At 41.0% G+C, this 25,303-nt stretch overlaps 1 protein-coding gene across 1 annotated transcript in view; it reads right to left on the reverse strand.

Annotated features, from left to right (window-relative positions):
• UBE2N (ubiquitin conjugating enzyme E2 N) overlaps positions 1–19,388 on the reverse strand; it is a 39,813-nt gene extending 20,425 nt beyond the window's left edge. The window contains exon 1 of the mRNA XM_037023059.2: positions 19,038–19,388. Coding sequence (XP_036878954.1) covers positions 19,038–19,067 — 30 coding nt within the window. The 5' untranslated portion in view covers positions 19,068–19,388. The remainder of the gene's footprint in view (positions 1–19,037) is intronic.
• Positions 19,389–25,303: the final 5,915 nt, after the last annotated feature.

The following is a 25,303-nucleotide window of genomic DNA, read 5'->3' on the forward strand; positions in this document are numbered from 1 at the left end:
TATATGTCAGGTTAAGGAGTTTTAACTCAATTCTATACACAGTAGAGGGCCACTGATCACATCTGTATTTTTAGAATAATGTGGCAGTGTGGAAAATGGGAAGGGGAAGGGAGGGAGAGTAAGTGAAAACAGAGAGCTGAGTTCTGAGGTTATTGCAAAAAAAAAAAAATCCAGGAGAGTACGGATAAAAGCCCACAGGCCCCACACAAAAATAACTGGGAGGACGAGAGAGATAAGAATGGGTTAAGGAGAAGCAGAGGCATTCTGAGGCTGAATCAGTTGGGCTTAGTAACAAACTGAATGTGGAAGGGAGGAGAGAGGGAAGCTGGGTAAATGTTGACATTAATATAGGGAAGGAAACTAGAAGTGCTGATGCACATGAGGGGAGACAGTAAAATGAATATGTTCCATTGTAAAAAAAAAAAGTTGATCTTAAAAGGTCTGCAACACATCTGAGAGGAAATAAAAAGTAGACAATTGGAGAGACCTGAAACATGTTAGATTTTGGATTCATTGATCAGTGTGGACTGAGACCAAGTAACTGAGTAAGTGTATTCAGGAGAATACGTAAGGAGAAAAGATCCAAAATCTAAACTCCAGGAGAACAGGAACATTTTAAGATTTTAAAACTCCCATAACTACAGGATACAGCCTTCATATTATACTGGAAAGCTATACATTTATTTCAAAATACTGCTACTACTCAGCATTTGTGCAATTTTTTTTGGAATTGTATAATAGCCAGTTTAAAAGCCAAAAGGGAAAATGAGTTCCAAGACTATATATATGATCAGGGCTTCTTCTCATTGTTTTAAATTCTGCCCAAAGGGGTCATATAATCATCAAGTTTTAAAATAGAAATAACTGAGGCCCAGGGAGAGTAAGTGACTAGGCCAAGATCACAAAATTTCTTAATCTTTGAGATAAAAGTGAGTGCTGATTCCTAGCCATTATTCACCAGAATTGGCTCAAATTTCTCACAGCTTCAGGAGTCAAACCGAATCTTTAAAGATTAAAATTAACTACCACTAGACAATTACAAAAACTAATAGCAGCTCACAAGGCTGAAGGTTATTTCTTAAATATTCTAAAGCAATGCAGATTTCAAATGTGACTAGTTTTATGGGAATCAGTACAGATTATTTACTGCTAAAACTTGTGCTTTACTTCATTCAGCAGCAGCATTTCATAAAAGTATGTACTTAGAAAGCTTCAGCTAAAAAAATGTAAAAGAGAATGAAGTACTGATACATGCTACAATATGGATGCACCTTGAAAACATGCTAAGTGAAATAAACCAGACACGAAGGGCCATATATTATATGATTCCACTTACATGAAATGTCCAGAGTGGGCAAATCCATAGACAGCAAGGAGGGTAAGTAGATGCCAGAGATTGAGGGACCAGGGGTAGAGAGTGACTTAATGGGTACAGGGTTTCTTTTTGGAGTTATGAGAATGTTCTGGAATTAGATATGGTGACAGTCACTTAACTTTGTGAATATATTAAATTGTGGTATGTGAATTATATCTCAAAGAAATAAATGAAGATTTAGGTTTTCCTTCCATTTTTAGTTAAGATTTTAGTATTTTACCTATGAACTGGAGATTGGAATAGCAAAAGAAAGTGAAGGAGAAATAGTTATCTGTATTATTTGATTACTCTTAGTACATAACATATTTAGTATATTAGTTGAATTTTACTAATAAATATATACTCATAAACTAAACTTCTGAAGAAAAAAAAATTTTAATTGGAAGATTGCATCTGAAGTATCTGTGGGTCAAGCAAAGCAATGCTGACTCATGTCACAGTTTAGCACTGCTCAAATATCTTCCTCCAGTTTGGTATGTCTAACCCAGAACAACATGCTACTCCCCTCCACCCCACTTTTCTACTTATTCTTCAAAATTCAGCTCAAAGGTCACCCCTTTAAAAATCTTTCTCTAAACCAACCTTGAGGATTTCCCCACCCAGAGGCTCCGGTCTTTGGTGTTTCCATTGATGCGGTACTGGTTATATGATTTTACTCGTATCCCCCACATTCTACCCATCTTTGCGATGAAGTCAAGCACACACAAGGCCATTGTTTCTGCAAAGAGCACACTAAAATCATCTGGAGATCTTAAAACAAAAAAACACACTATGGTTGGTAATAAATTTATTGATGCCTCAGATAATTGTGATGCACAACCATGAACTAAGTAGTCAGATTATAAACAAGTGTTCACAGAAAATATCTTCTAGTTTCTACCACTCGGTATATCAGCAGTCTGCCTGATTAAACTGGGAGAAGATTCTGATAAGAAATAGGCAAGGTTTGGCTAAGTATTCACTGATCTCTCATCACAGCCAGTGTCAGGAACCTGAATGGACCTTGCAGAAAGTTTACTTTAACCTTTATCTAAAGGACAATAAAAACAGGGTGGACAGAGTACTTTATTAGGGGAAAAAAAGTTAATGGCAATAACTCTTTTATAGCTAAAGGTAAGAAACTTAAAGCTTTGTAGCTGTAAATCACTATGCAAAGGAATGACTTCTTTTAAAAGCCAAAGCAAGAATTATGATATGTACAGGTGTAGGGGGAGCTATATCAGAAAACCTCTTTTCCTTATTCTCTCCAAATGAGAGTGAGGAAATTTAAGTCAGGTACAAATATCCTTCCCCTGAGTTGAAAACCCAAAATTCAATTTAATAATATACAAATGAGTGTAAGAGAATTCTCATCTATTTTAGGCTTACTGAGTAAGAAAATTCTTTAAATTAACTTCAGAGAGATTATAATCTGATACAGTGATACCACAAATGTATTTTGCTGGTGAGAAATAGCAGAGAAGAGAAAATAGCTATCTGCTTTTTAGTTCCTTCTCACTAGAACTCCAAACTTCCCAAATAGAGGAATCCAGGAAGGCAAGAAAGGAATACTTTGCTACCCCAGACCAGAGGCATTGCTTCTTATGGCAAACTATATTACTAAACAGGCTCACTTATGCAAATGCATCTAATAAAATTACAATAAAAGATTTCTGATAAAAAAACAAGAGCTAAGCATTTAAACCCTGCATATGAACATGTTTCTACTTCATCTGTTCAAATGATAAAATATAAAATAAAGGCATTGCCAGTATTATCTAGGGGCACATATGTTCTTGCACATTCCATCTACAGTACCTGCAGTCTATACAATCAGTCTGCTAAGTTCGTATCACAGCTCCACCAACTACTTAACCCCTCTGAGCAAGTTCTCATTTCTGTAATACTGGGCTACTACTAATAGCCACACCACAGGACTGCTGTTAGCATTAAATAAATTAGGGCATGTAATATGCTTAGAACTGTGCCTAAAGTACACAGTAAGTGCTCAATTAAAAATGTCTGTTACTTACATAATAATAACTGTATGACCAATTTCACTTGAAGAACAGTTCCACACAACACTGGTGAATATGATTCACAGACTAACTCTGATTTTAACAATTCAAAACTCAACAATTCTTTGTTTGCCCAACAATTCTTGATGCCAACTCTCTGAACTTAGTAATTAAACAGCTGTTCTCGACAGAACCCTAATAATTATATAAAACACTATTCATCACTCATACTGGACGTATGTACTATGCTACCCTTTCACACACTGGATCTCTCCACTTCCAGCTTTCATATCTGCTACTCCATTTGCCCAAAACTCACTCTCCTACCTCTTCAAGTTTAAAAATACTTCCTCAACAGATACCTTTCCTTCACCTTGGGCTATGGTAAACCCTGTGTATTTCTTCTTTCAAAACACACTTCACTGTAAATTCTCATTTCATGACTGTTTTCTATTAGACAGGGATGTTTATTCTGGTTCACCTGGCTCAGTGCTGAATGCATATTACACATTCAATAAATGTCCATTTAACTGAACTGAAACATGCTTTGTGGCTGGTTAATATAAGGCAGACAAATCGCAATATTAGGGAAGACTGAAATTTGGCCTTGGGTTCTTATTAGCTCACTAGAGTCACTTTTGCCCCTGCACCATAGTTGGGGGGTGAGGGGAATGGTAATCCCAACTGTCCTTAAGGGTCACTAAGAACACAGTGGCTTTACAGGAATAACATTTTCCTTAGTATAAACTACCAAAACTTACAAAGTTGTATAGAAATAAAAAGCACCCATAGTCTCAAGACACAAAGACAACATTTCTCATATATCTTTCCAGAATTTTCTTGACTACAATGCCTTCAATCATGACACTGCAAAGACCTTGAAAATAAACACTGATAGGCCCAACAGAGACCAAACTACTGAGAGAGAGATACTGCCATTGGTAGTGAAAACTAAAGGAGTTTGAAAATCTGAAGAGGAAATAGACAATTAGGGGGAGAAAAAATCAAGTATGTTGAAATTAAGATTCTGAAACCAGTGTCTAAAAGTACTTTCAATTATAGCCAAATCCTAATTATCTGTACATATCTAAGTTACAAGCCAATTCAGAACTGTACAGATTTCTATGCCTAAGTATCCTTAGGGGATTTTAGAATAGCTACAGCCAGGATTCTAACAAATATACAATGCACTGAATGGTATGTCATCGCTCTTCAAAAAATGGGTAATAAAGAATTCTTTCCATTGATTCTGAGGACTCTTTATCAGTTATCCAGTTCTCCCAAACTTACAATAGTGGTTTCTGCTATCAAATATGCTAGGCCACAGTTCTTACTCTCTTAAGATTGTGGTAATAGTACATCCTATCTAACCTACAAATTAAAGATGACTGTATTTAATTTTTTTTTTTTAATATTCACTTGGGAAGCATCTTTTAAGATTTCATCTCCTAATCTGTATATCCATACTGATGTTCTTCATTTACAAAGAAACTTTCAATGGGGTAAAATCTATCCAATTCATCTTTCATACAAAAAAGTATTTCTTGGGGCGGAGCCAGGATGGCGGTGTGAGTAGAGCAGTGGAAATCTCCTCCCAAAAACACATAGAGCTATGAAAATATAACAAAGAAAAATCTTCCTAAAATAGAGACCACAGGACACAGGACAACATCCAGACCACATCCACACCTGCAAGGAACCAGCGCCTTGCGAAGGGGGTAAGATACAAGCCCCGGCCCGGCGGGACCCGAGCGCCCCTCCCCCCGGCTCCCGGCGGGTGGAGAGAAACCGGAGCGGTTGTTTTTTTTTTTGGCGAGCGCTTTTTGGAAGCCTTAGAGGGACGGGCCCCCGTTGCTGGGGAGGTAGGGTGGCGGGACCGGTGAGCAGGTGCCTGGGAACGCGCTGGAGGACAAAGAACACCCCGCGTTTCTCCCTGCGGGACCGGCGGGCGGGTGCCTGAGACCGGTGCCTGAGGACGGAGGAGGTCGCGCGTTTTTCCCCCTTTTTTTTTTTTTTCCTCTTTTTGGCGAGCGCTTTTTGGAAGCCTTGAAGGGACGAGGACCCCAGTGCTAGGGAGGCAGGGTGGCGGGACTGGTGAGCGGGTGCCTGGGACCGGCGCCTGAGGACAAAGAATATCCCACGTTTTTCCCTGCGGGACCGGTGGGCGGGTGCCTGAGACCGGCACTTGAGGACAGAGGAAATCGCGCGTTTTTCCCCTTTTTTTTTCTGTTTTCTGCGAGTGCTTTTTGGAAGCCTAAAAGGGACAGGGACCCCGGTGCTAGGGAGGCAGGGCGGCGGGACTGGTGAGCGGGTGCCTGGGACCGGCACCTGAGGACAAAGAATATCCCGCGTTTTTCCCTGTGGGACCGGTGGGTGGGTGCCTGAGACCGGCACCTGAGGACGGAAGAAACCGCGCATTTTTCCCCTTTTTTTCTCTCTTTTTGGCGAGTGCTTTTTGGAAGCCTTGAAGGGACAGGGACCCCGGTGCTAGGGAGGCAGGGCAGCGGGACTGGTGAGCGGGTGCCTGGGACCAGTGCCTGAGGACAAAGAATATTGAGCGTTCCTTCCCTGCGGGACCGGTGGGTGGGTGCTTTTTGGAAGCCTTGAAAGGACAGGGACCCTGGTGCTAGGGAGACAGGGCAGCAGGACCAGTGAGCGGGTGCCTGGGACCGGCACCTGAGGACAAAAAAAAAAAAAAATCGCTTGTTTTTTCCTTTTTGTTGGTGTTGTTGTTTTGGTTTGGAGAGTGCTTTTTGGAAGTCTTAAAGGGGCAGGACAGGTCACTTAGACCAGAGGCAGGGAATCTGGGGATCTCTGGGCACTCTAACCCCCTGGGCAGCAGGGAGCACAGAGGCCCCTTACGGAGATAAATAGTCTCCTGGCTGCTCCCCCTCCAATGGGGCTCCACCATTTTGGAGGAACAGCCCCAGCCAGGCCAAGCCCACAGCAACAGCGGAGATAAACCCCAAAGCAACTGGGCAGAAAGCAGAAGCCCTGTCTGCGCACAGCTGCCCAGCACAAGCCACTAGAGGTCGCTATTCTCCCAGGAAAAGGCTACAAACCAACAAGAAGGGAAGCTCTTCCAGCGGTCACTTGTACCAGCTCTGCAAACTATCTCTATCACCATGAAAAGGCAAAACTACAGGCAGACAAAGATCACAGAGACAACACCTGAGAAGGAGACAGACCTAACTAGTCCTCCTGAAAAAGAATTCAAAATAAAAATCATGAACATGCTGACAGAGATGCAGAAAAAAATGCAAGAGCAATGGGATGAGATGCAGAGAAAAATGCAAGAGCAGTGGGATGAAGTCCGGAAGGAGATCACAGATGTCAGGAAAGAGATCACAGAAGTGAAACAATCCCTGGAAGGATTTATAAGCAGAATGGATAAGATGCAAGAGGCCATTGAAGGAATAGAAGCCAGAGAACAGGAACGTATAGAAGCTGACATAGAGAGAGATAAAAGGATCTCCAGGAATGAAACAACACTAAGAGAAATATGTGACCAATACAAAAGGAAAAACATTCGTATTATAGGGATACCAGAAGAGGAAGAAAGAGGAAAAGGGATAGAAAGTGTCTTTGAAGAAATAATTGCTGAAAACTTCCCCAAACTGGGGGAGGAAATAATCGAACAGACCATGGAATTATATAGAACCCCCAACAGAAAGGATCCAAGGAGGACAACACCAAGACACATAATAATTAAAATGGCAAGGATCAAGGACAAGGAAAGAGTTTTAAAGGCAGCTAGAGAGAAAAAGGTCACCTATAAAGGAAAACCAATCAGGCTAACATCAGACTTCTCAACAGAAACCCTACAGGCCAGAAGAGAATGGCATGATATACTTAATGCAATGAAACAGAAGGGCCTTGAACCAAGGATACTGTATCCAGCACGACTATCATTTAAATATGATGGTGGGATCAAACAATTCCCAGACAAGCAAAAGCTGAGGGAATTTGCTTCCCACAAACCACCTCTACAGGGCATCCTACAGGGACTGCTCTAGATGGGAGCACCCCTAAAAAGAGCACAGAACAAAACACACAACATATGAAGAATGGAGGAGGAGGAATAAGAAGGGAGAGAAGAAAAGAATCTCCAGACAGTGTATATAACAGCTCAATAAGCGAGCTAAGTTAGGCAGTAAGATACTAAAGAAGCTAACCTTGAACCTTTGGTAACCACGAATCTAAAGCCTGCAATGGCAATAAGTACATATCTTTCAATAGTCACCCTAAATGTAAATGGACTTAATGCACCAATCAAAAGACATAGAGTAATAGAATGGATAAAAAAGCAAGACCCATCTATATGCTGCTTACAAGAAACTCACCTTAAACCCAAAGATAAGCATAGACTAAAAGTCAAGGGATGGAAAAACATATTTCAGGCAAACAACAGTGAGAAGAAAGCAGGGGTTGCAGTACTAATATCAGACAAAATAGACTTCAAAACAAAGAAAGTAACAAGAGATAAAGAAGGCCACTACATAATGATAAAGGGCTCAGTCCAACAAGAGGATATAACCATTCTAAATATATATGCACCCAATACAGGAGCACCAGCATATGTGAAGCAAATACTAACAGAACTAAAGAGGTAAATAGACTGCAATGCATTCATTGTAGGAGACTTCAACACACCACTCACCCCAAAGGATAGATCCACCGGGCAGAAAATAAGTAAAGACACACAGGCACTGAACAACACACTAGAACAGATGGACCTAATAGACATCTATAGAACTTTACATCCAAAAGCAACAGGATATACATTCTTCTCAAGTGCACATGGAACATTCTCCAGAATAGACCACATACTAGCTCACAAAAAGAGCCTCAATAAATTCCACAATATTGAAATTCTACCAACCAATTTTTCAGACCACAAAGGAATGAAAGTAGAAATAAATTCTACAAAGAAAACAAAAAGGCTCACAAACACATGGAGGCTTAACAACATGCTACTAAATAATCAATGGATCAATGAACAAATCAAAATAGAGATCAAGGAATATATAGAAACAAATGACAATAACAACACTAAGCCCCAACTTCTGTGGGATGCAGCGAAAGCAGTCTTAAGAGGAAAGTATATAGCAATCCAGGCACACTTGAAGAAGGAAGAACAATCCCAAATGAATAGTCTAACATCACAATTATTAAAACTGGAAAAAGAAGAACAAATGAGGCCTAAAGTCAGCAGAAGGAGGGACATAATAAAGATCAGAGAAGAAATAAACAAAATTGAGAAGAATAAAACAATAGCAAAAATCAACGAAACCAAGAGCTGGTTCTTTGAGAAAATAAACAAAATAGATAAGCCTCTAGCCCAACTTATTAAGAGAAAAAGAGAGTCAACACAAATCAACATAATCAGAAATGAGAATGGAAAAATCACGACAGACTCCACAGAAATACAAAGAATTATTAAAGACTACTATGAAAACCTATATGCCAACAAGCTGGAAAACCTAGAAGAAATGGACAACTTCCTAGAAAAATACAACCTCCCAAGACTGACCAAGAAAGAAACACAAAAGTTAAACAAACCAATTACAAGCAAAGAAATTGAAACAGTAATCAAAAAACTACCCAAGAACAAAACCCCGGGGCCGGACGGATTTACCTCGGAATTTTATCAGACACACAGAGAAGACATAATACCCATTCTCCTTAAAGTGTTCCACAAAACAGAAGAAGAGGGAATACTCCCAAACTCATTCTATGAAGCCAACATCACCCTAATACCAAAACCAGGAAAAGACCCCACCAAAAAAGAAAATTACAGACCAATATCCCTGATGAATGTAGATGCAAAAATACTCAATAAAATATTAGCAAACAGAATTCAACAGTATATCAAAAGGATCATACACCATGACCAAGTGGGGTTCATCCCAGGGATGCAAGGATGGTACAACATTCAAAAATCCATCAACATTATCCACCACATCAACAAAAAGAAAGACAAAAACCACATGATCATCTCCATAGATGCTGAAAAAGCATTTGACAAAATTCAACATCCATTCATGATAAAAACTCTCAGCAAAATGGGAATAGAGGGCAAGTACCTCAACATAATAAAGGCCATATATGATAAACCCACAGCCAGCATTATACTGAACAGCGAGAAGCTGAAAGCATTTCCACTGAGATCGGGAACCAGACAGGGATGCCCACTCTCCCCACTGTTATTTAACATAGTACTGGAGGTCCTAGCCACGGCAATCAGACAAAACAAAGAAATACAAGGAATCCAGATTGGTAAAGAAGAAGTTAAACTGTCACTATTTGCAGATGATATGATACTGTACATAAAAAACCCTAAAGACTCCACTCCAAAACTACTAGAACTGATATCGGAATACAGCAAAGTTGCAGGATACAAAATCAACACACAGAAATCCGTAGCTTTCCTATACACTAACAACGAATCAATAGAAAGAGAAATCAGGAAAACAATTCCATTCACCATTGCATCAAAAAGAATAAAATACCTAGGAATAAACCTAACCAAGGAAGTGAAAGACTTATACTCTGAAAACTACAAGTCACTCTTAAGAGAAATTAAAGGGGACACTAATAAATGGAAACTCATCCCATGCTCATGGCTAGGAAGAATTAATATCGTCAAAATGGCCATCCTGCCCAAAGCAATATACAGATTTGATGCAATCCCTCTCAAATTACCAGCAACATTCTTCAATGAATTGGAACAAATAATTCAAAAATTCATATGGAAACACCAAAGACCCCAAATAGCCAAAGCAATCCTGAAAAAGAAGAATAAAGTAGGGGGGATCTCACTCCCCAACTTCAAGCTCTACTACAAAGCCATAGTAATCAAGACAATTTGGTACTGGCACAAGAACAGAGCCACAGACCAGTGGAACAGATTAGAGACTCCAGACATTAACCCGAATGTATATGGTCAATTAATATTTGATTAAGGAGCCATGGACATCCAATGGCAAAACGACAGTCTCTTCAACAGATGGTGCTGGCAAAACTGGACAGCTACATGTAGGAGAATGAAACTGGACCATTGTCTAACCCCATATATAAAGGTAAACTCAAAATGGATCAAAGACCTGAATGTAAGTCATGAAACCATTAAACTCTTGGAAAAAAACATAGGCAAAAACCTCTTAGACATAAACATGAGTGATCTCTTCTTGAACATATCTCCCCGGGCAAGGAAAACAACAGCAAAAATGAGCAAGTGGGACTACATTAAGCTGAAAAGCTTCTGTACAGCGAAAGACACCATCAATAGAACAAAAAGGAACCCTACAGTATGGGAGAATATATTTGAAAATGACAGATCCGATAAAGGCTTGACGTCCAGAATATATAAAGAGCTCACATGCCTCAACAAACAAAAAACAAATAACCCAATTAAAAAATGGGCAGAGGAACTGAACAGACAGTTCTCCAAAAAAGAAATACAGATGGCCAAGAGACACATGAAAAGATGCTCCACATCGCTAATTATCAGAGAAATGCAAATTAAAACTACAATGAGGTATCACCTCACACCAGTAAGGATAGCTGCCATCCAAAAGACAAACAACAACAAATGTTGGCGAGGCTGTGGAGAAAGGGGAACCCTCCTACACTGCTGGTGGGAATGTAAATTAGTTCAACCATTGTGGAAAGCAGTTTGGAGGTTCATCAAAATGCTCAAAACAGACCTACCTTTTGACCCAGGAATCCCACTCCTAGGAATTTACCCTAAGAACGCAGCAATCAAGTTTGAGAAAGACAGATGCACCCCTATGTTTATCGCAGCACTATTTACAATAGCCAAGAATTGGAAGCAACCTAAATGTCCATCGGTAGATGAATGGATAAAGAAGATGTGGTACATATACACAATGGAATACTACTCAGCCATAAGAAGTGGAAAAATCCAACCATTTGCAGCAACATGGATGGAGCTGGAGAGTATTATGCTCAGTGAAATAAGCCAAGCGGAGAAAGAGAAATATCAAATGATGTCACTCATCTGAGGAGTATAGGAACAAAGGAAAAACTGAAGGAACAAAACAGCAGTGAAGTTACAGAACCCAAAAATGGACTAACAGGTACCAAAGGGAAAGGAACTGGGGAGGATGGGTGGGCAGGGAGGGATAAGGGGGGGGAAGAAAAAGGGGGTTATTAAGATTAGCATGCATGGGGGGGAGGGAGCAAGGGGAGGGTGGGCTGCACAACACAGAGAGGACAAGTAGTGACTCTACAACATTTTGCTAAGCTGATGGACAGTAACCGTAATGTGGTTGTTAGGGGGGACCTGATATAGGGGAGAGCATAGTAAACATAGTATTCTTCATGTAAGTGTAGATTAAAAATTTAAAAAAAAAAAAAAAAAAAAAAAGAAAGAAAGAAAGAAAGAAGGAAAAGGGGGATTACTCCTTAACAGGATAAAACTATTGGTAAATCAAAGATCAACACATGCTTTAAATATCCTTAATGTTGATCACTTAAAGGGTGTCAGATGATCAGCTATGGAGGTACTCTTTTCTGATAATATTCCTTTCTCTTAATTAAAAAAAAAAAAAAAAAAAAGCAGTTACTGTGTGCTGACCTCCAATGAGTTCTGCACAGTGGTATAGAGGGCATGTCAAAGTGTGGGCAAAGGGTCTGTTTGTTTCTACGCAGAAGATCAAGGCCTAGCTTGGATACCCAGAAAATGAAATAAGATACGATATGAGGAGGAGCTTCCGGCATCAGCACTCTCTGGAGGACTCGTGCCGGGGGATGATCATCAAAAAGCCTCCACAGGGATCCGGACGATGCTGCGGTTGTGGCTGCATCCAGCCCACCGTCTCCTGGACTTGCCATAAGAAGGAGGAGGGAGATGTCTAGGCTGGCATGTGCATACAGTGAGACAACGAATTTGACTGGATCTGTACTGTTGGAACTCAACCAGGAGTTGGGAGGGGTGCAAGTTGTAGCACCCCAAAATCTCATGACTATAGACTATCTATGGTTAAAAGAACATATGGGATGTGAACAGATCCCAGAAATGGGCTGCTTTAATTTGTCTGATGGTTCAAGTACAGTTGGAAAATATCCATCATATTATAGATAAATTTTCACAAATGCCTAGGGTGCCTAAATGGTTTTCTTGGCTTCACTGGAGATGGCTGGTAATTATAGATTTGCTTTGTTTATGTCACCGTATTCCTATTATGTTAATATGTGTGTGCATATTAGTTAGTAGTTTAAAACCTATACATACTTAAGGTACTATACAAGAAGATATGTCAAAGAAATAATCAATCCTCCCAAGTTTCCTTCATATGCTACATCTATAGCTTTTCTTCTTCCTTCCTAATTACAAACCTTAAATAGAATTCGTGCCTCATATCGAATTTACCGAGTATCATAATTCCTCCAGGTGGTAAAGATACCTCGAGACAAATGCTGGGCATAGAAGCCACAGGGCATAAATCTGCAAAGAAGTAAAAAGCTAACCTTTGCAAACAATATGGCTTCTCTCTCACTTACCAACTTTACATTTCCCTGTATGGCCCCGGAAGATGACTGGTTAGCCAGAGACGGGTAAGATTCCTCAAGGGAGGAACAACCTAAGACAGGCACAGTCGCAGGGGGGCCATCAGGTGAGAATTTGGGGATCAACAGAGGTGAGGCTCAGAACCTCACCCCCCCTGCTTTGAGAGAAATCTTCTGCATCCGTGGATGTCTTGCTGCCCTTGTCTAGCCTGGATTAATACTTAGTCCATAGGCACACACCTGATCATCTGATCATCTACATTTGCCTTCTTACAGCACTAAACTATGTTTTCTACCTTTATCTTGCATCTACCTACCACTTCAGCATTTTATTAAAAATAAAAATAATAATAGTAGGAGAAATGGGGGATCAACATATAGATCAAGTACAAAGATCAAACGAATATTCATATTTGACCTGATTGTTTATAGGTCATATTGCATGATCAAAACCGAAAGTTTCTGTGATGACTGCCCTTGTACTGTTCACCATGTAAGAATTTATTCACTATGTAAGAATTCGTTCACCATGTAAGAACTTGTTCGTTATGCTTCAGAAGATTGGAGACTGACGAGAATTAGGCTTGAGATGGATTAATGATTGTACATTGAGCGTTGACCCCCCTATACTGAATTTTACTGTTGTTAACAACCATTTGATCAATAAATATGAGAGATGCCCTCTCAAAAAAATAAATAAATAAATAAATAATAAAAAAAAATCAAACAAAAAAATAAAAATAAAAATAAAAAGTATTTCTTGATATAACACTCTTACATATTCTATGCTTTTCATATTGTTTTTAGAAAGGAAAATTATGTAATACAGTCATTAGGCACCTATATCGGAACTGTGATGACTGCAGTTGTAATATCCAAAGTCCCTGCTGGATGCTCTTCCATTTCCTTATTTCTGGTATTTATTTCCACAGTGCACATGCATCCACAGTTCACGATAAGAGATTTAAATGTACATCCAGAATCCATACATGAAACTATAGTGCAAGTTACCTTCTTTTTAAATCCACTCACACACAAGTAAACCATTCTACAAGGTACCCGGGGGAAAAAGCAAAGGTACTGACTTGCAAATCAGGAATCCTAGTCACCCAACTTCTCTGACCCACAGACTCATCAGACAAGCAAAAGGACAGTGTTCTCTGTTGCATAAAACTCTATGGCTCTAAATGGTCACAAGTGTGAAAAGACTCAGAACTATCACAAAGCAAATACATAAGATTTCTGACATCATTATTAGCATGGTGGATACTTAAGAAGTGCTTGATAATTGCCAAAACTCAATATTTGTCATGTGAGAGTTGATTAATCTGAAGACAGTGCTTGACCCAGAGCAGCTTAAAAAATAACTCAGCCAATGGCTATTTTTAACTTTTCCTTCAATTATGCCATTTCATAATCAAAATGTTAGGTAGTATATTAAACAGTATCCTTATAGCCTCAAAGTTTAATCACTACCAAAAACAGTCCTGTAATTCTTAACCTGGAATCCACAGAGACCAAGGAGGTCCACAAATAAGCTTGTCAAGAACCTGAATCCCCAGAAGTCACATGCAAAAAATGTGGTTAATTGTCCTAGGAATGTCAGAAAATTCCTAAACCAGGACAATCAAAAGAACTAAGAACCACACTGTTTCTGGTCAAATTTACACTATAAGAGTTTATCGGTTTACTAATAATGCTTTAATTACAATCCACCTTCATGCCTTTTTTTTTTAAACAGGGGGAAAAAATTATTAGTCAAAGATTTACAGGGCTCAAAAAGACCAGTTTTCTCAATCACTTTTCTTACTAAAAACTACCGTCTGTACTATAACACTCACCAAATGCTTTTTTTTTAATAATTAATAGAAAAAAGTGAAACCTGTATTTTTAAAAATCAAAATTGTTATATTAAAGTAAAAAATAAGCAGAACTCATGTCTCAATGCAAAGTCAGATCACATTGGGTTTTTATGAATTTGGAACTAAACCTTACAAAACAAAAATAAATTTTGGGGAAGACTGCTGAAATTCTCATCTCAGCAGGTTGGTTTGCTAGGTTTTAATCAAATAAATCAACTCCTTGAGTAAGTTAACTACCGTTTCTTAAAACTGTTTATTTTACTGTTTAAATGATTAATTTTGAGAAGACAAAGGAATGTCACATTGTCAATGTAACATGTAAAGCTGAAATAAATTTATTTTTGACAAGGCCACAACTACATTTATTTGTTCCCCAAAATAACTCTGGTTCTTTATGACAGATGGATTAGGAAGGACCTCTTATTTGATGTACCTTTTAACCTATGTAAACTTAAGCCTTAATTGCTCATTTTTACAGACTAAAAGAGCTCTCAGTCCAGAAGAGAGAAAAAAGAGAATTCTAAAAATTCTAGGTAAATATAGAACTGGCAAGAATCAATATAACTCACACGTGCAAAATACCACTATTAGACTATTCAATAAAGCATTGTTAGTATAGCAGAATTTGGGGAATAATTTAAAAGTCATCAATAAGCAGTTAATAAAATTAAGGTCTAACCACAAGGTTCCACAAAGCTGCCCTTTAAAAAATGAGTCACCTCAAAAGATTAATCAATGTTGGGGGTAATGGAGGGGGAAAAGATCAAGGTATCTGCATGAGGAGGAGGAGAACAGCCTAACATATATACACATGTATACTAGTCTCCTTGGTCTTTCTGGAAAGATACACACTAAAAATAGTGGCTGTCTGGGAAGAGGACTGGAATAAATAAATGACACTTAATTTTCTCTATGTACCCTTTAGAATCTTTCAAATGTGCGCTATGTATCTATATGTATTCTCTAACAAAATAAAAGATTTGTTTTTTAATGAATTTATAGGTGGAATTAGGGATTACCTTTTAGCTCATTGGTTTAGAGATAATCTACTAAGTAGTAACAATATCAAAGTATAATACTCAACTCCCCTAAAACTTTCTTCAGAGGAGACTGAAACACATTCATTCATTCATTCAATCAATCAGTACTTCAGTGCCTTCTATGTGTCCTAGGTATTAGAGCAATGCCAAAGTCATCCAACAGACTCTTGTCTTCATGGAGCAGGAATAAAGAGAAATAGTTCATCACATAACTTCTAGCAGTGATAAGTGCTATAAAGAAGGGAGGGGAAGCTGGAAGCGGGAAGCGGTGTTGTAGCCTAGTTAACGCAGGCCTCTCTGAGGACATGACATGTGAGCCAAGAACTGAACAGTATGACAAAGCAAGCAATGCAATGACCAGGAGGAAGGCCCTGTGACTGGAACAAGCTTAGCTTCTTATTGTTCAGGGCACAGCAAAGGGACAGTGTGGCTGCAATGGAGGAACCCAACGAGAGAGGTGCAGGACATGACCTCAGAAGTAGGCAGTACCAGATGCGTGAAGGGTCTTGCAGCTAGGTAGGGAGGAAAAAGTCACAGTGTTATTCTAAGTGTGAGAGTTCTGAGGAGAGTGATGATCTGTCTTCTTAAAAGTAACACTAGCTACTCCTTAGGAGGAGACTAGTCCAAGTAGGCTAGACAACAAATTATGGAAATAAACAGTGGTTTCAGAGAGATGGGAAATGTGATTTAGGACAAATTTTCAAAGTAGAGCCTAGAGAATTTGCTACTGGATTAGATATGGGAATCTGATTGGGACAGCAACTGAACAGTGAATAGAAATTCAAAAAACGTTATATTTGTATTGTTCACTGTTAAGGTACTTTTATATACAGTATGCCATTTCACAACATAATATCCAAGTTTTAAGGCCCTAGGAAAGTTTTTTGAATGGGTTTTGTCTCCTCCACAAGATTTCTTCAAGTATCAAATGGTTGAAGAATTTGCAAATGTAAATAATGACCAGTTTGAGGTAGACAGCATCATAATTACCCAAAGACAGTATGTTCCTATAATTCAGGACAGAACAGCTACCACACCAACATTACCAGTATATTCCACAGAGAACCTTGCATTGTAGTTGACAGAGGAAATGGCAAACTTTTTTTTTTAATTTTATTTTATATATAAAAGCATGGGCACTAGGGGAAAAAAAAAATTCTTCCTTGGTACTGAAAACAGCTATTTTAAGCTCTAAATAGCATTAAAGTAAAACCACCTTTTATAAGATAAATCCCAAAATAAGGCATCTTTCATTAGAAAGATACTAACAAGATACTGTAGAATTCAGATTATACGTGAATTATCACTGTCTTGATTTAAACATTAAATCAAGCTCTAAATAGCATTAAAGTAAAACCACCTTTTATAAGATAAATCCCAAAATAAGGCATCTTTCATTAGAAAGATACTAACAAGATACTGTAGAATTCAGATTATACGTGAATTATCACTGTCTTGATTTAAACATTAAACTGTAAACACCTGGTGTAAACTAAATTATCATGTGCCAAATGAAAGGTTATTTTGAAATTAGGAAATACAACTTCAATTTACTGCCTTATATCATTTCCTTACGTTTACTAAACAAGGTTTCACAAAACCTTTCCATCCAAGGCTTTCACATTACTGTAGAGCATCTTCAGAACCAAGCAAAAACGGGAAAATGGGAAATCTTTAATTCATTATGTATTGGAGAATTATCCTGAATGTCAGTTTGCACTATGCAGTCAATAACCTGAAAAACACTGAATAAAATTATTAGAAATTTGGTGTACCTCCACCTCTCATGTTCAACTGTGGTCTCAATAAACATGAAAACTGGGGCCACTAAAATCACACTGTGAGGACCTTCCAAAGCATACAGCAATTAAATTGCTTTGGACAGAATCCGAGATAAATCCACAATACAACATATTTCACTCTATGTAAGGTTCACATTATTAGGTTCCAGCACACAATAACAATCTGTTCTACCTCTCTAACTTCTAAGAATTTCCACCTTACAAAACTTCTTATTTCTCTATGTCAAGCCACCTTATGGTCAGAAACACCCCCATCTCAGATATATTTAATAGCAACTACACGAAGCACACGCTTCATCTTTCATTCAACAGGTCATTCACTTCCCACTTAGTATGCATCGCCCCCAAAACCTCAGAACTACATTAAATATACATTCACCAGGTTAGAGCGAACAAAATGCTGCTGCAATCTAGTCACTTCAACTCGCACAGTGAGCAACACAGAGGTTTAACTAATCTTACGTTCATTAAAACTGACAAAAAATAATGTCAAGGTTTTGTTTTCGTGGATTCCAAGAAATATTTCGCATCTAAGAACTTGACATTATGTAAAGAATTTACAAAACCAAGATGTAGAATATTAATGGTTCCATTATGTGTGTGTCAAAGTACAGTGTACATAGAGCCGAAGAACGGTTTAATAATTAAAGCGCACAAAATCAAGAGACAAAAGATTTCACAAGGTCCCCCATAGCAGCGCCCCCATTTCCAGAACATAAACACTTCGTAAAGAGTGTGCCAACGAGAGTAAATCACTTCGCGCAGATAACCAGCGAAAATGTATTTAAGGGAGAAGAGATCGCGGAAGCGAGAAACGGCGGGACAAGGCACCCCAAGTCCCCGGGCACCGGCAGCCAGAGACGAGCTGTGCGACCGGCGGCAGGACGCGCGGCCCTCCTGGAGCCGCCTCCCGGGGCAAAGGGCCCCGCCCGGCCTCACCCTCCCGGTTCATTCATTCTGAACCCGGGGCTGCTGCATCCCCGCGCTCCTGCCCAAGCCGGGGGAGCGCTCCGGGGGCCGAGGGGCCACGTCGGGCCACAGCCCCCGCCCAGAGTTCCGGCCCTGCCGCGATACCCGCGCGTCCTCGGCCTCCGCCCGGGGGTGGTCAGAGACGCCGCGGAGGCCCGCGCCCAAGACCTCAGTCCCGTAACCCCGCGGCCTCACCATCGGCCAGGACGCAGGCCAGGCCTTCCCTACCCGCCGGGGAGCCCCCGATGCCCACCGCCCGGCTGCCCCCCGCGGCCGGAAGTCTCCCCAGAGCCCCCTCCCCAGCACCGACTTCCCTCGCCGGCGCGGTCAGACCCTCTCCGCTCTGCCTCGGGCCTCCCAGGGCGGGCCGCGGGCCGTAGGAAACGAGAGACCGAGCCACCCGAGCCTCCGAGCGGGAAGAGCAGAGTAGAGAGCCGGAGGCCGGACTGGGCGGTTACCTTGATAATCCTGCGGGGCAGCCCGGCCATCTTGTCAGATCCCGAGTTCGGCCTCTGGTCTAGTCTCAGGCTTCGCTCGCCTCACGCACGAGTGGAAGTCCCGGGCTCCACTTCCGGGGGACGCTACCGCGCCGCCGCCGCCGTCGCCACCGAGGCCCCTCGGGAAATGTAGTCCCTGTTCGAGCGCGGGCGGGCTTTCCTCGGACCTGCCCCCTCCCCCACGCTGCGCGCCCCAGCCCGGCCTGTAGGCGGCGGAAGTGACGCGCCCCGGCTGGGCAGTAACTTGGGGGAGGCAGAGTAGGCAGCGCGGGGCTTCGGCGTTCCTGGCCGAGCTTCACGTGCGTTGGTGGGACTGGGAGTCTCGCTCTCCGAAGGCGTGCTTATCCGCGGCCACGCCCGCTCTCGTGGGCGACGTAACAGAGGCCCGGCAGCCGACGTAACCTATTCATTCATTCGTTCGTTCATTCAACGTTCCAGCGTTGCGCGCAGCTGGGGCTGGCGCTGCGGGAAACTCCGTCCAAATTGGTCTTCTGGCTCCTTAAAGGGAGGGGAAGACCGAAACTCAGTAGCCAAGCTCCTACTGTGGTTCTTGCAAATTATCCAGGAAAACCTAGCCGGAGTTTTGACGTTTAAATTTCGCATAAATCTGCCCTCTTTGACACACCCTTTAGAATTGGGGAAGGCTAAAAGGAAGAGTTTGGACAGCAGATCATTCACCAGCAATTCTGACTTTTTTGGTTTTGAGACCCTTTTGAATTCTTAAAAATTAAGGATTACAAAGAGCTTTTGTTATGCAGGTTATATCTACAGATATTTACCATTTTGGATGAGGGGAGTGGAAAGGGGGGCGGGGAGAATGTGTTATAAATGCCTGGATCAGGCGCAGAGTTGCTAGCTAGAGGAATGGCCAAGGAGAGGATCAGAGAGACCAGAGTAATCCCCGAAAGAGGGATTACCATAGAGTGCGGGGCCCTAAAGGAGGATTGGAGTGGCAGTGTCTGAAAATGGGATCGTTGGGGAAGCAAATCCTGACATCCTGAGGACTGATTGCTTGCTATTCGACGGGCTTTTTGCTGGAATTATTTTACTTCATCTTCACAGCAATCGTGAACAAAGTGTTGTCTCCACTTTACAAATGAGGCCGAGACGTTAACTTTCTCCAAAATTATGCAGGAGAAAGTGAACTGTTTTGTTCCCAGGCAGATCTGTCAAAACATGGATCCCTGAACTGCTTCACCACAGTGTTTCCCTAGCACAGTAGCACAGACAAAAGGTGGTGAAGGAAGGTGTGCCATGTGCTATGTTAGGGGATGAGAATGCAAAAATGCTGACCCTGCCTCCCAAGAATTTAGAGGCCAGTGGAGAAAAGAGACAAAGAAACAATCACAATCCAATGTGTTAAGGGCTATAATGGAGTTTCCTTCAAGGTGCTGTTTGAGCATGAAGAGGCCATAAGTGCTTGAGAAGTCAGAGGTTTCCCAAAGAGAAGTGGGGTCCTACAGGATGAGTAAGAGTCTAACTGACTTGGTAGGGAAGAGCATTTCAGGCATAGGAAATAGCCTGTGAAATGGCACTGAGCTCCAAGAAAGGGGAAAAAAGTTTATTAAAGAAATGGAGAATATGAATGTGAGAAACCTAGTAAGAATAAATACTAGAAAACATTATGCGCCAGGCTTGATGCTAAAAGATTACATGGATTATCTCATTTATTATAAAGCATATAAATCGGGCTCTCTTATTATCGGTGCTTTTTAGTTGAGAAACCAAGCCTCAGAGGTTATAATGAGAACTTCAAATAACCAGAAATCTGAGATGAGTGATTCTGTGATCAGAAGAATCTGGCAAAAAGAAATGATACTGGACAGGGATACTTCTCAGAATATTTTAGAAAGGGCCCAGGAGAAAAAAGGCACAGCAAATATTAAGTCAGAATGTGTTATTCAAGATATTTATTGTTGCCTAACAAAGCAGCTCAAGCTTATTGCTTAACATGACAACAGTCATTTATTTAGCCCTTGAATCTGCAATTGGGCAGGACTTGGCAGGGAAGGCAAATCTGTGCTCCATGCTGCATCAGCCTGGGCAGCCAGACAGCCAGGTCCACTTCCAAGGTGGCTCACACAGTTGTTAGGTTGGTGCGGGCTGTGAGTTCCTCTCCAAGTGAGCCTCTCCCTGGGGCAGCTTCAGCTTCCTCACTCTGTGGTAGCTGAGTTCTGAGAGTGAGTTTTCTAACTAGCAAAAGCAGAAGCAGAACCATCTTTTTGACCAAGCCTTGGAAGTCACATAGCATTACTCCCTCCATACTCAATTAGTCAACTAGTCCCAGAAGCCCACCCAAGTTTAAAAGATAGCCGGCAGACTCACAGAACCCAAGAATGGACTAACAGTTACCAAAGGGAAAGGGATTAGGGAGGATGGGTGGGAAGGGAAGGATAAGGGAAAAAAAGGGGGCATTATGATTAGCAGACATAATGTAGGGGGGCACAGGGAGGGCTGTACAACACAAAGAAGACAAGTAGTGATTCTATAGCTTCTTACTATACTGATGGACAGTAACTATAATGGGGTATGTCAGGGGGACTTGATGATGGGGGAGGTCTAGTAAACATAACATTGCTCATGTAATTGTAGATTAATGATAACAAAATTTTAAAAAAAAGATAGTCAGCATGGACTCCACCTCTTAAAAGGGGAGTGGTGAGATTGTAGAAACTCGCAGAGTATATGTAATGGAAGATATGGTTGGGGGCAAGTTTGGAAAACACAGACTGTCACAGGTAAGACATTTGTCAGAGTGTGCTTATAAACCAGCTGCCTTAGAATCACCTGACTCTAAGTGCTGGTTGAAATAAGCATTCTTGGAGCCCTTCCCTCAGAGATTCTAATTTTCTAGGTCATTGCTGAGACCTGGGGACCTGCATTTAAAGATCATGGGTGATTTTCATAGTTTCTAAAATTTGAGAAAAGATTTTGAGTACACAAGAATAAAAACGTATAAACAGAAAATGTTGCCTTGTGCCTTCTTTTTGGCTGTTCTTTGCTAGAATGGATAATGAGTGGCATGCAGATTAAGGGTGAGCACTCTGGACCACCTGTCCAGGTTTGAAAACTTACAGTTTGCTTAATTTGCCCTACATTTTCTTCACCTATAAAACATATATACTTCATGTGATTGTTGTGAAGTTTAAATGAACACTACATAGCCCTTACCAAGGACTATTATTTCTGTAATTGTGATAAGGCCAGATTTAGTTTTCTGCAGGAGATTTTCAAAACTAGACAGTGTAACTTTGTTTGGCACACATTGGTTTGATGGCATGAAACTCTCTTAGAATATGAACACCTTTAAGATATATTTTTTTGTGTTTCTTTTAGTTGTTTTTCCCAATCTTTTCCCCCTGGAGAACAGCTCACCCTATAGTTTTCCAGAAAATAAAATCTGAACTTCTGATTCATGTTAAGTCCTGTAGAACAGGATATATTCTAGGACAGGTTGCTACAGGACCAAGATGAGCTTAATTCTCAAGTTAGGAAGTTGTTAAGAATCCTACTTACTATAGCCATAAAATATGGGTAAAGTAGGGATATCCACAAAACTAATTGAATCGATTCCTTCAGGGGAGAGGTGTTGGGCAGCTGAAGAACAGAGGCAAGGACTTTTCACTCTATGCTCTTGGTCCTTTTGGATTTTGAATCATGTGATATGTTCCCTATTTAAAATATAAAATAAGGATTTAATTTTCTAATTTCCATCTAAGAGGAATTGAAAGTTCTTTCACCACTGATCAAGAATGATCAAACCCAGCAAAAAGATGCTGGCCTATGGTATTGAATACATTATAGTGACCAGATAGCTTCACTAAGCTGAACTTTTCAGCTAATTAATCTTATTTGGCTCTTCATCAGGCCTTGCTCCAGTCCATGTTTTCTTCTAGGCTCTGCTCCTTCCAGGACTCAAACTGCAAGTATCTTTGCATTACAATATGAGGAAAGTATGAGCAAGAATGCTGTGTTGGTGAAATTATAGGAATCCTTTACTATACAAACCTCTAACTCCCAGAATGGTACTTTCCTGTTCCTTCCCCACCCCTCAGCCCCAAATATCCCAGGTTTGCCACTTTGGTCCTATAAATAGCAGATGCATAAGTACTATTTATGGAGGTAATACCTTAGGACATCCATACCTGAGCTCCTCAAGTCATGGATCTCTTCTATCTTGGTCACCACTGTATCCCTGGGGCCTAGTGCAAGGCCTGCCACATGAAAGCTCTCAGAAATATTTGTCAAGGGAATGAATACTGCAGGCTGAAAATAAACACCTGTTTGAAAACGGTTGCCATAGATTCATGCTCCCTAAGTGAATGCTTACAGAAAGCACAGGATGTTTATGTTCATCCCTAAACTTTTCAAGTCGACTTCCTGGAGGACAACAGAACTTTTTCACAAACTCTCGTTGTGCTTTGAAGAGACAAAACAGAGTAGCTAAGTTGCAAAAGCGGTAGATCAGTCACCTTTAATAGAGACCCTGTTTCAATTCATGAGCAATAGTCATCAAGCAGAAGAATTTGTTTACAAGTATCCCTATTATTACTTGCAGCATAGGAAAACTGTTTCATGCATAACGAAGACGGAAGTATCTGTGGGAAGAGGGTTCATGAACACTGACTCAGGAAGTGGGTGGGGGAGGAAGAAAAGGCTGCATACTAATTTTTTAAAAAAAGAATAAAAGAAGTGCCTGCTGCCTCATATTCATGACTTCAGCCTAAATCACTGAGCACTTACAAGCTGTTAATCAACACAATACCAGCCTGTACAAAGGATCTGAGTAAGAGTCATCCAAAGTCATAGGAGCACTATCTTCAGATGGAAGGCCTTGAGAAAGATGAGACCAGACTGAGGAGAACCAGAGTATAAGGCTTACCCTTGTTTAGTGCTTTATACTTTTCAGAGCATGTTATCTCACCCAAGGAGAGTCTTTAAAGTGCATGTACCACTAGAGGCATTCTGTAGAGCCAGCCCATCATTGATTCCACCATGTTCCTATAAAGGTAGACAGAGGGGGGATTCCTTTCAATGGACCAGTTACCAGTGGACACAGGATTCCAGAGGATGGTGATTCAAGACAGTTGGCCAGAAGCCTGGCTAGAACAGGAACTCTGAAAGCAGGGTTCTTTACCCTGCCTCTGTGTGCCACCCTTTCAGACTCCCAAGAGAATTGCTTGCATTCCACGTCTGTGAGCTTCAGTTGCTGCAGAGCCCCGCCTGTGATGACTGCATACTCAGCCTATCCAGTCCACACCGTTCTCTCACTTCTTCCCACCTCACAAGGCCGCCCAGGTTTCTTTTCAGTACCCACCACCCATCACCTTCTTCCCCAGCTATTACCTGTCTCTCTCAAATCCTAATGAATTCTCCTGTGCTTCTCAGTTATGTAACTTGTTTTCTACAGAAAACTGCCCTCTTGGTCCCAGTATGATTAGAAATGTCTTAAAAACTTAGTTTTGCCTCTGAGTACAGTGACTTGGGATGCTATGTACTCTGGAGCAGAGGTGTTCAAACTTGGGAGTGCTGATCACCCCCCGAGACTGGTTAAACATACAGATACAGGGGCCCCACCAAGATCTGAGTGCAAGTCACAGACCCCATGCATCTGCGTTGTTAACAAGCTCCCCAGGCACCATTGAAGGGTGCAAAGCTTGCGAGTCACTGTCTCATATTATCTGATATGCTCAAGAAAACACAATGATTGCAACAGCAACTTTGACTTAGAATTTTCTTGTTCCTATTCTTCCATATTTTTGACCCAGCAGCCATATCTTTCCTCCTGCCTGTTCTAACTCTGTTAGTCCAGATATTCAGTATTCCAGCTTATTGGGTTTGGAGGAGGCCAATAAGTAGCATCTCTCTATCCCCTTCTGAAATTATAACCAACTGAAAGAGATGGCAGTCAAAACATTGCCTTCGTGACTAATAAAGCTGACTGAAGAACACAGCCCTAAATCTGCAGTAATTTGGGCTAATATTCCCCCTGCCACCAGATCCCCAAGTCACAGCACAGCAGACCTCTTAACCCAAAACAGAGCAGATACGACCTGTATGAGGGCAGAGGATAGGCAACTGAGAAAAAGAAGAAGGAAGGAGAGAAAGAAAGGAGGAAGAAGAAAGAGACAGGGAGAAAGGAAAAGAGGGGGAAAAGGAGGGAGAGAAAGAAAGGAGACAAGGCTAAGCAGATCTAACTCATTATCTTAAACTCACATATCAGAAAA

The sequence above is a fragment of the Manis javanica genome, chromosome 10 (genome assembly GCF_040802235.1).
Source record: "Manis javanica isolate MJ-LG chromosome 10, MJ_LKY, whole genome shotgun sequence".
Taxonomy (NCBI): domain Eukaryota; kingdom Metazoa; phylum Chordata; class Mammalia; order Pholidota; family Manidae; genus Manis; species Manis javanica.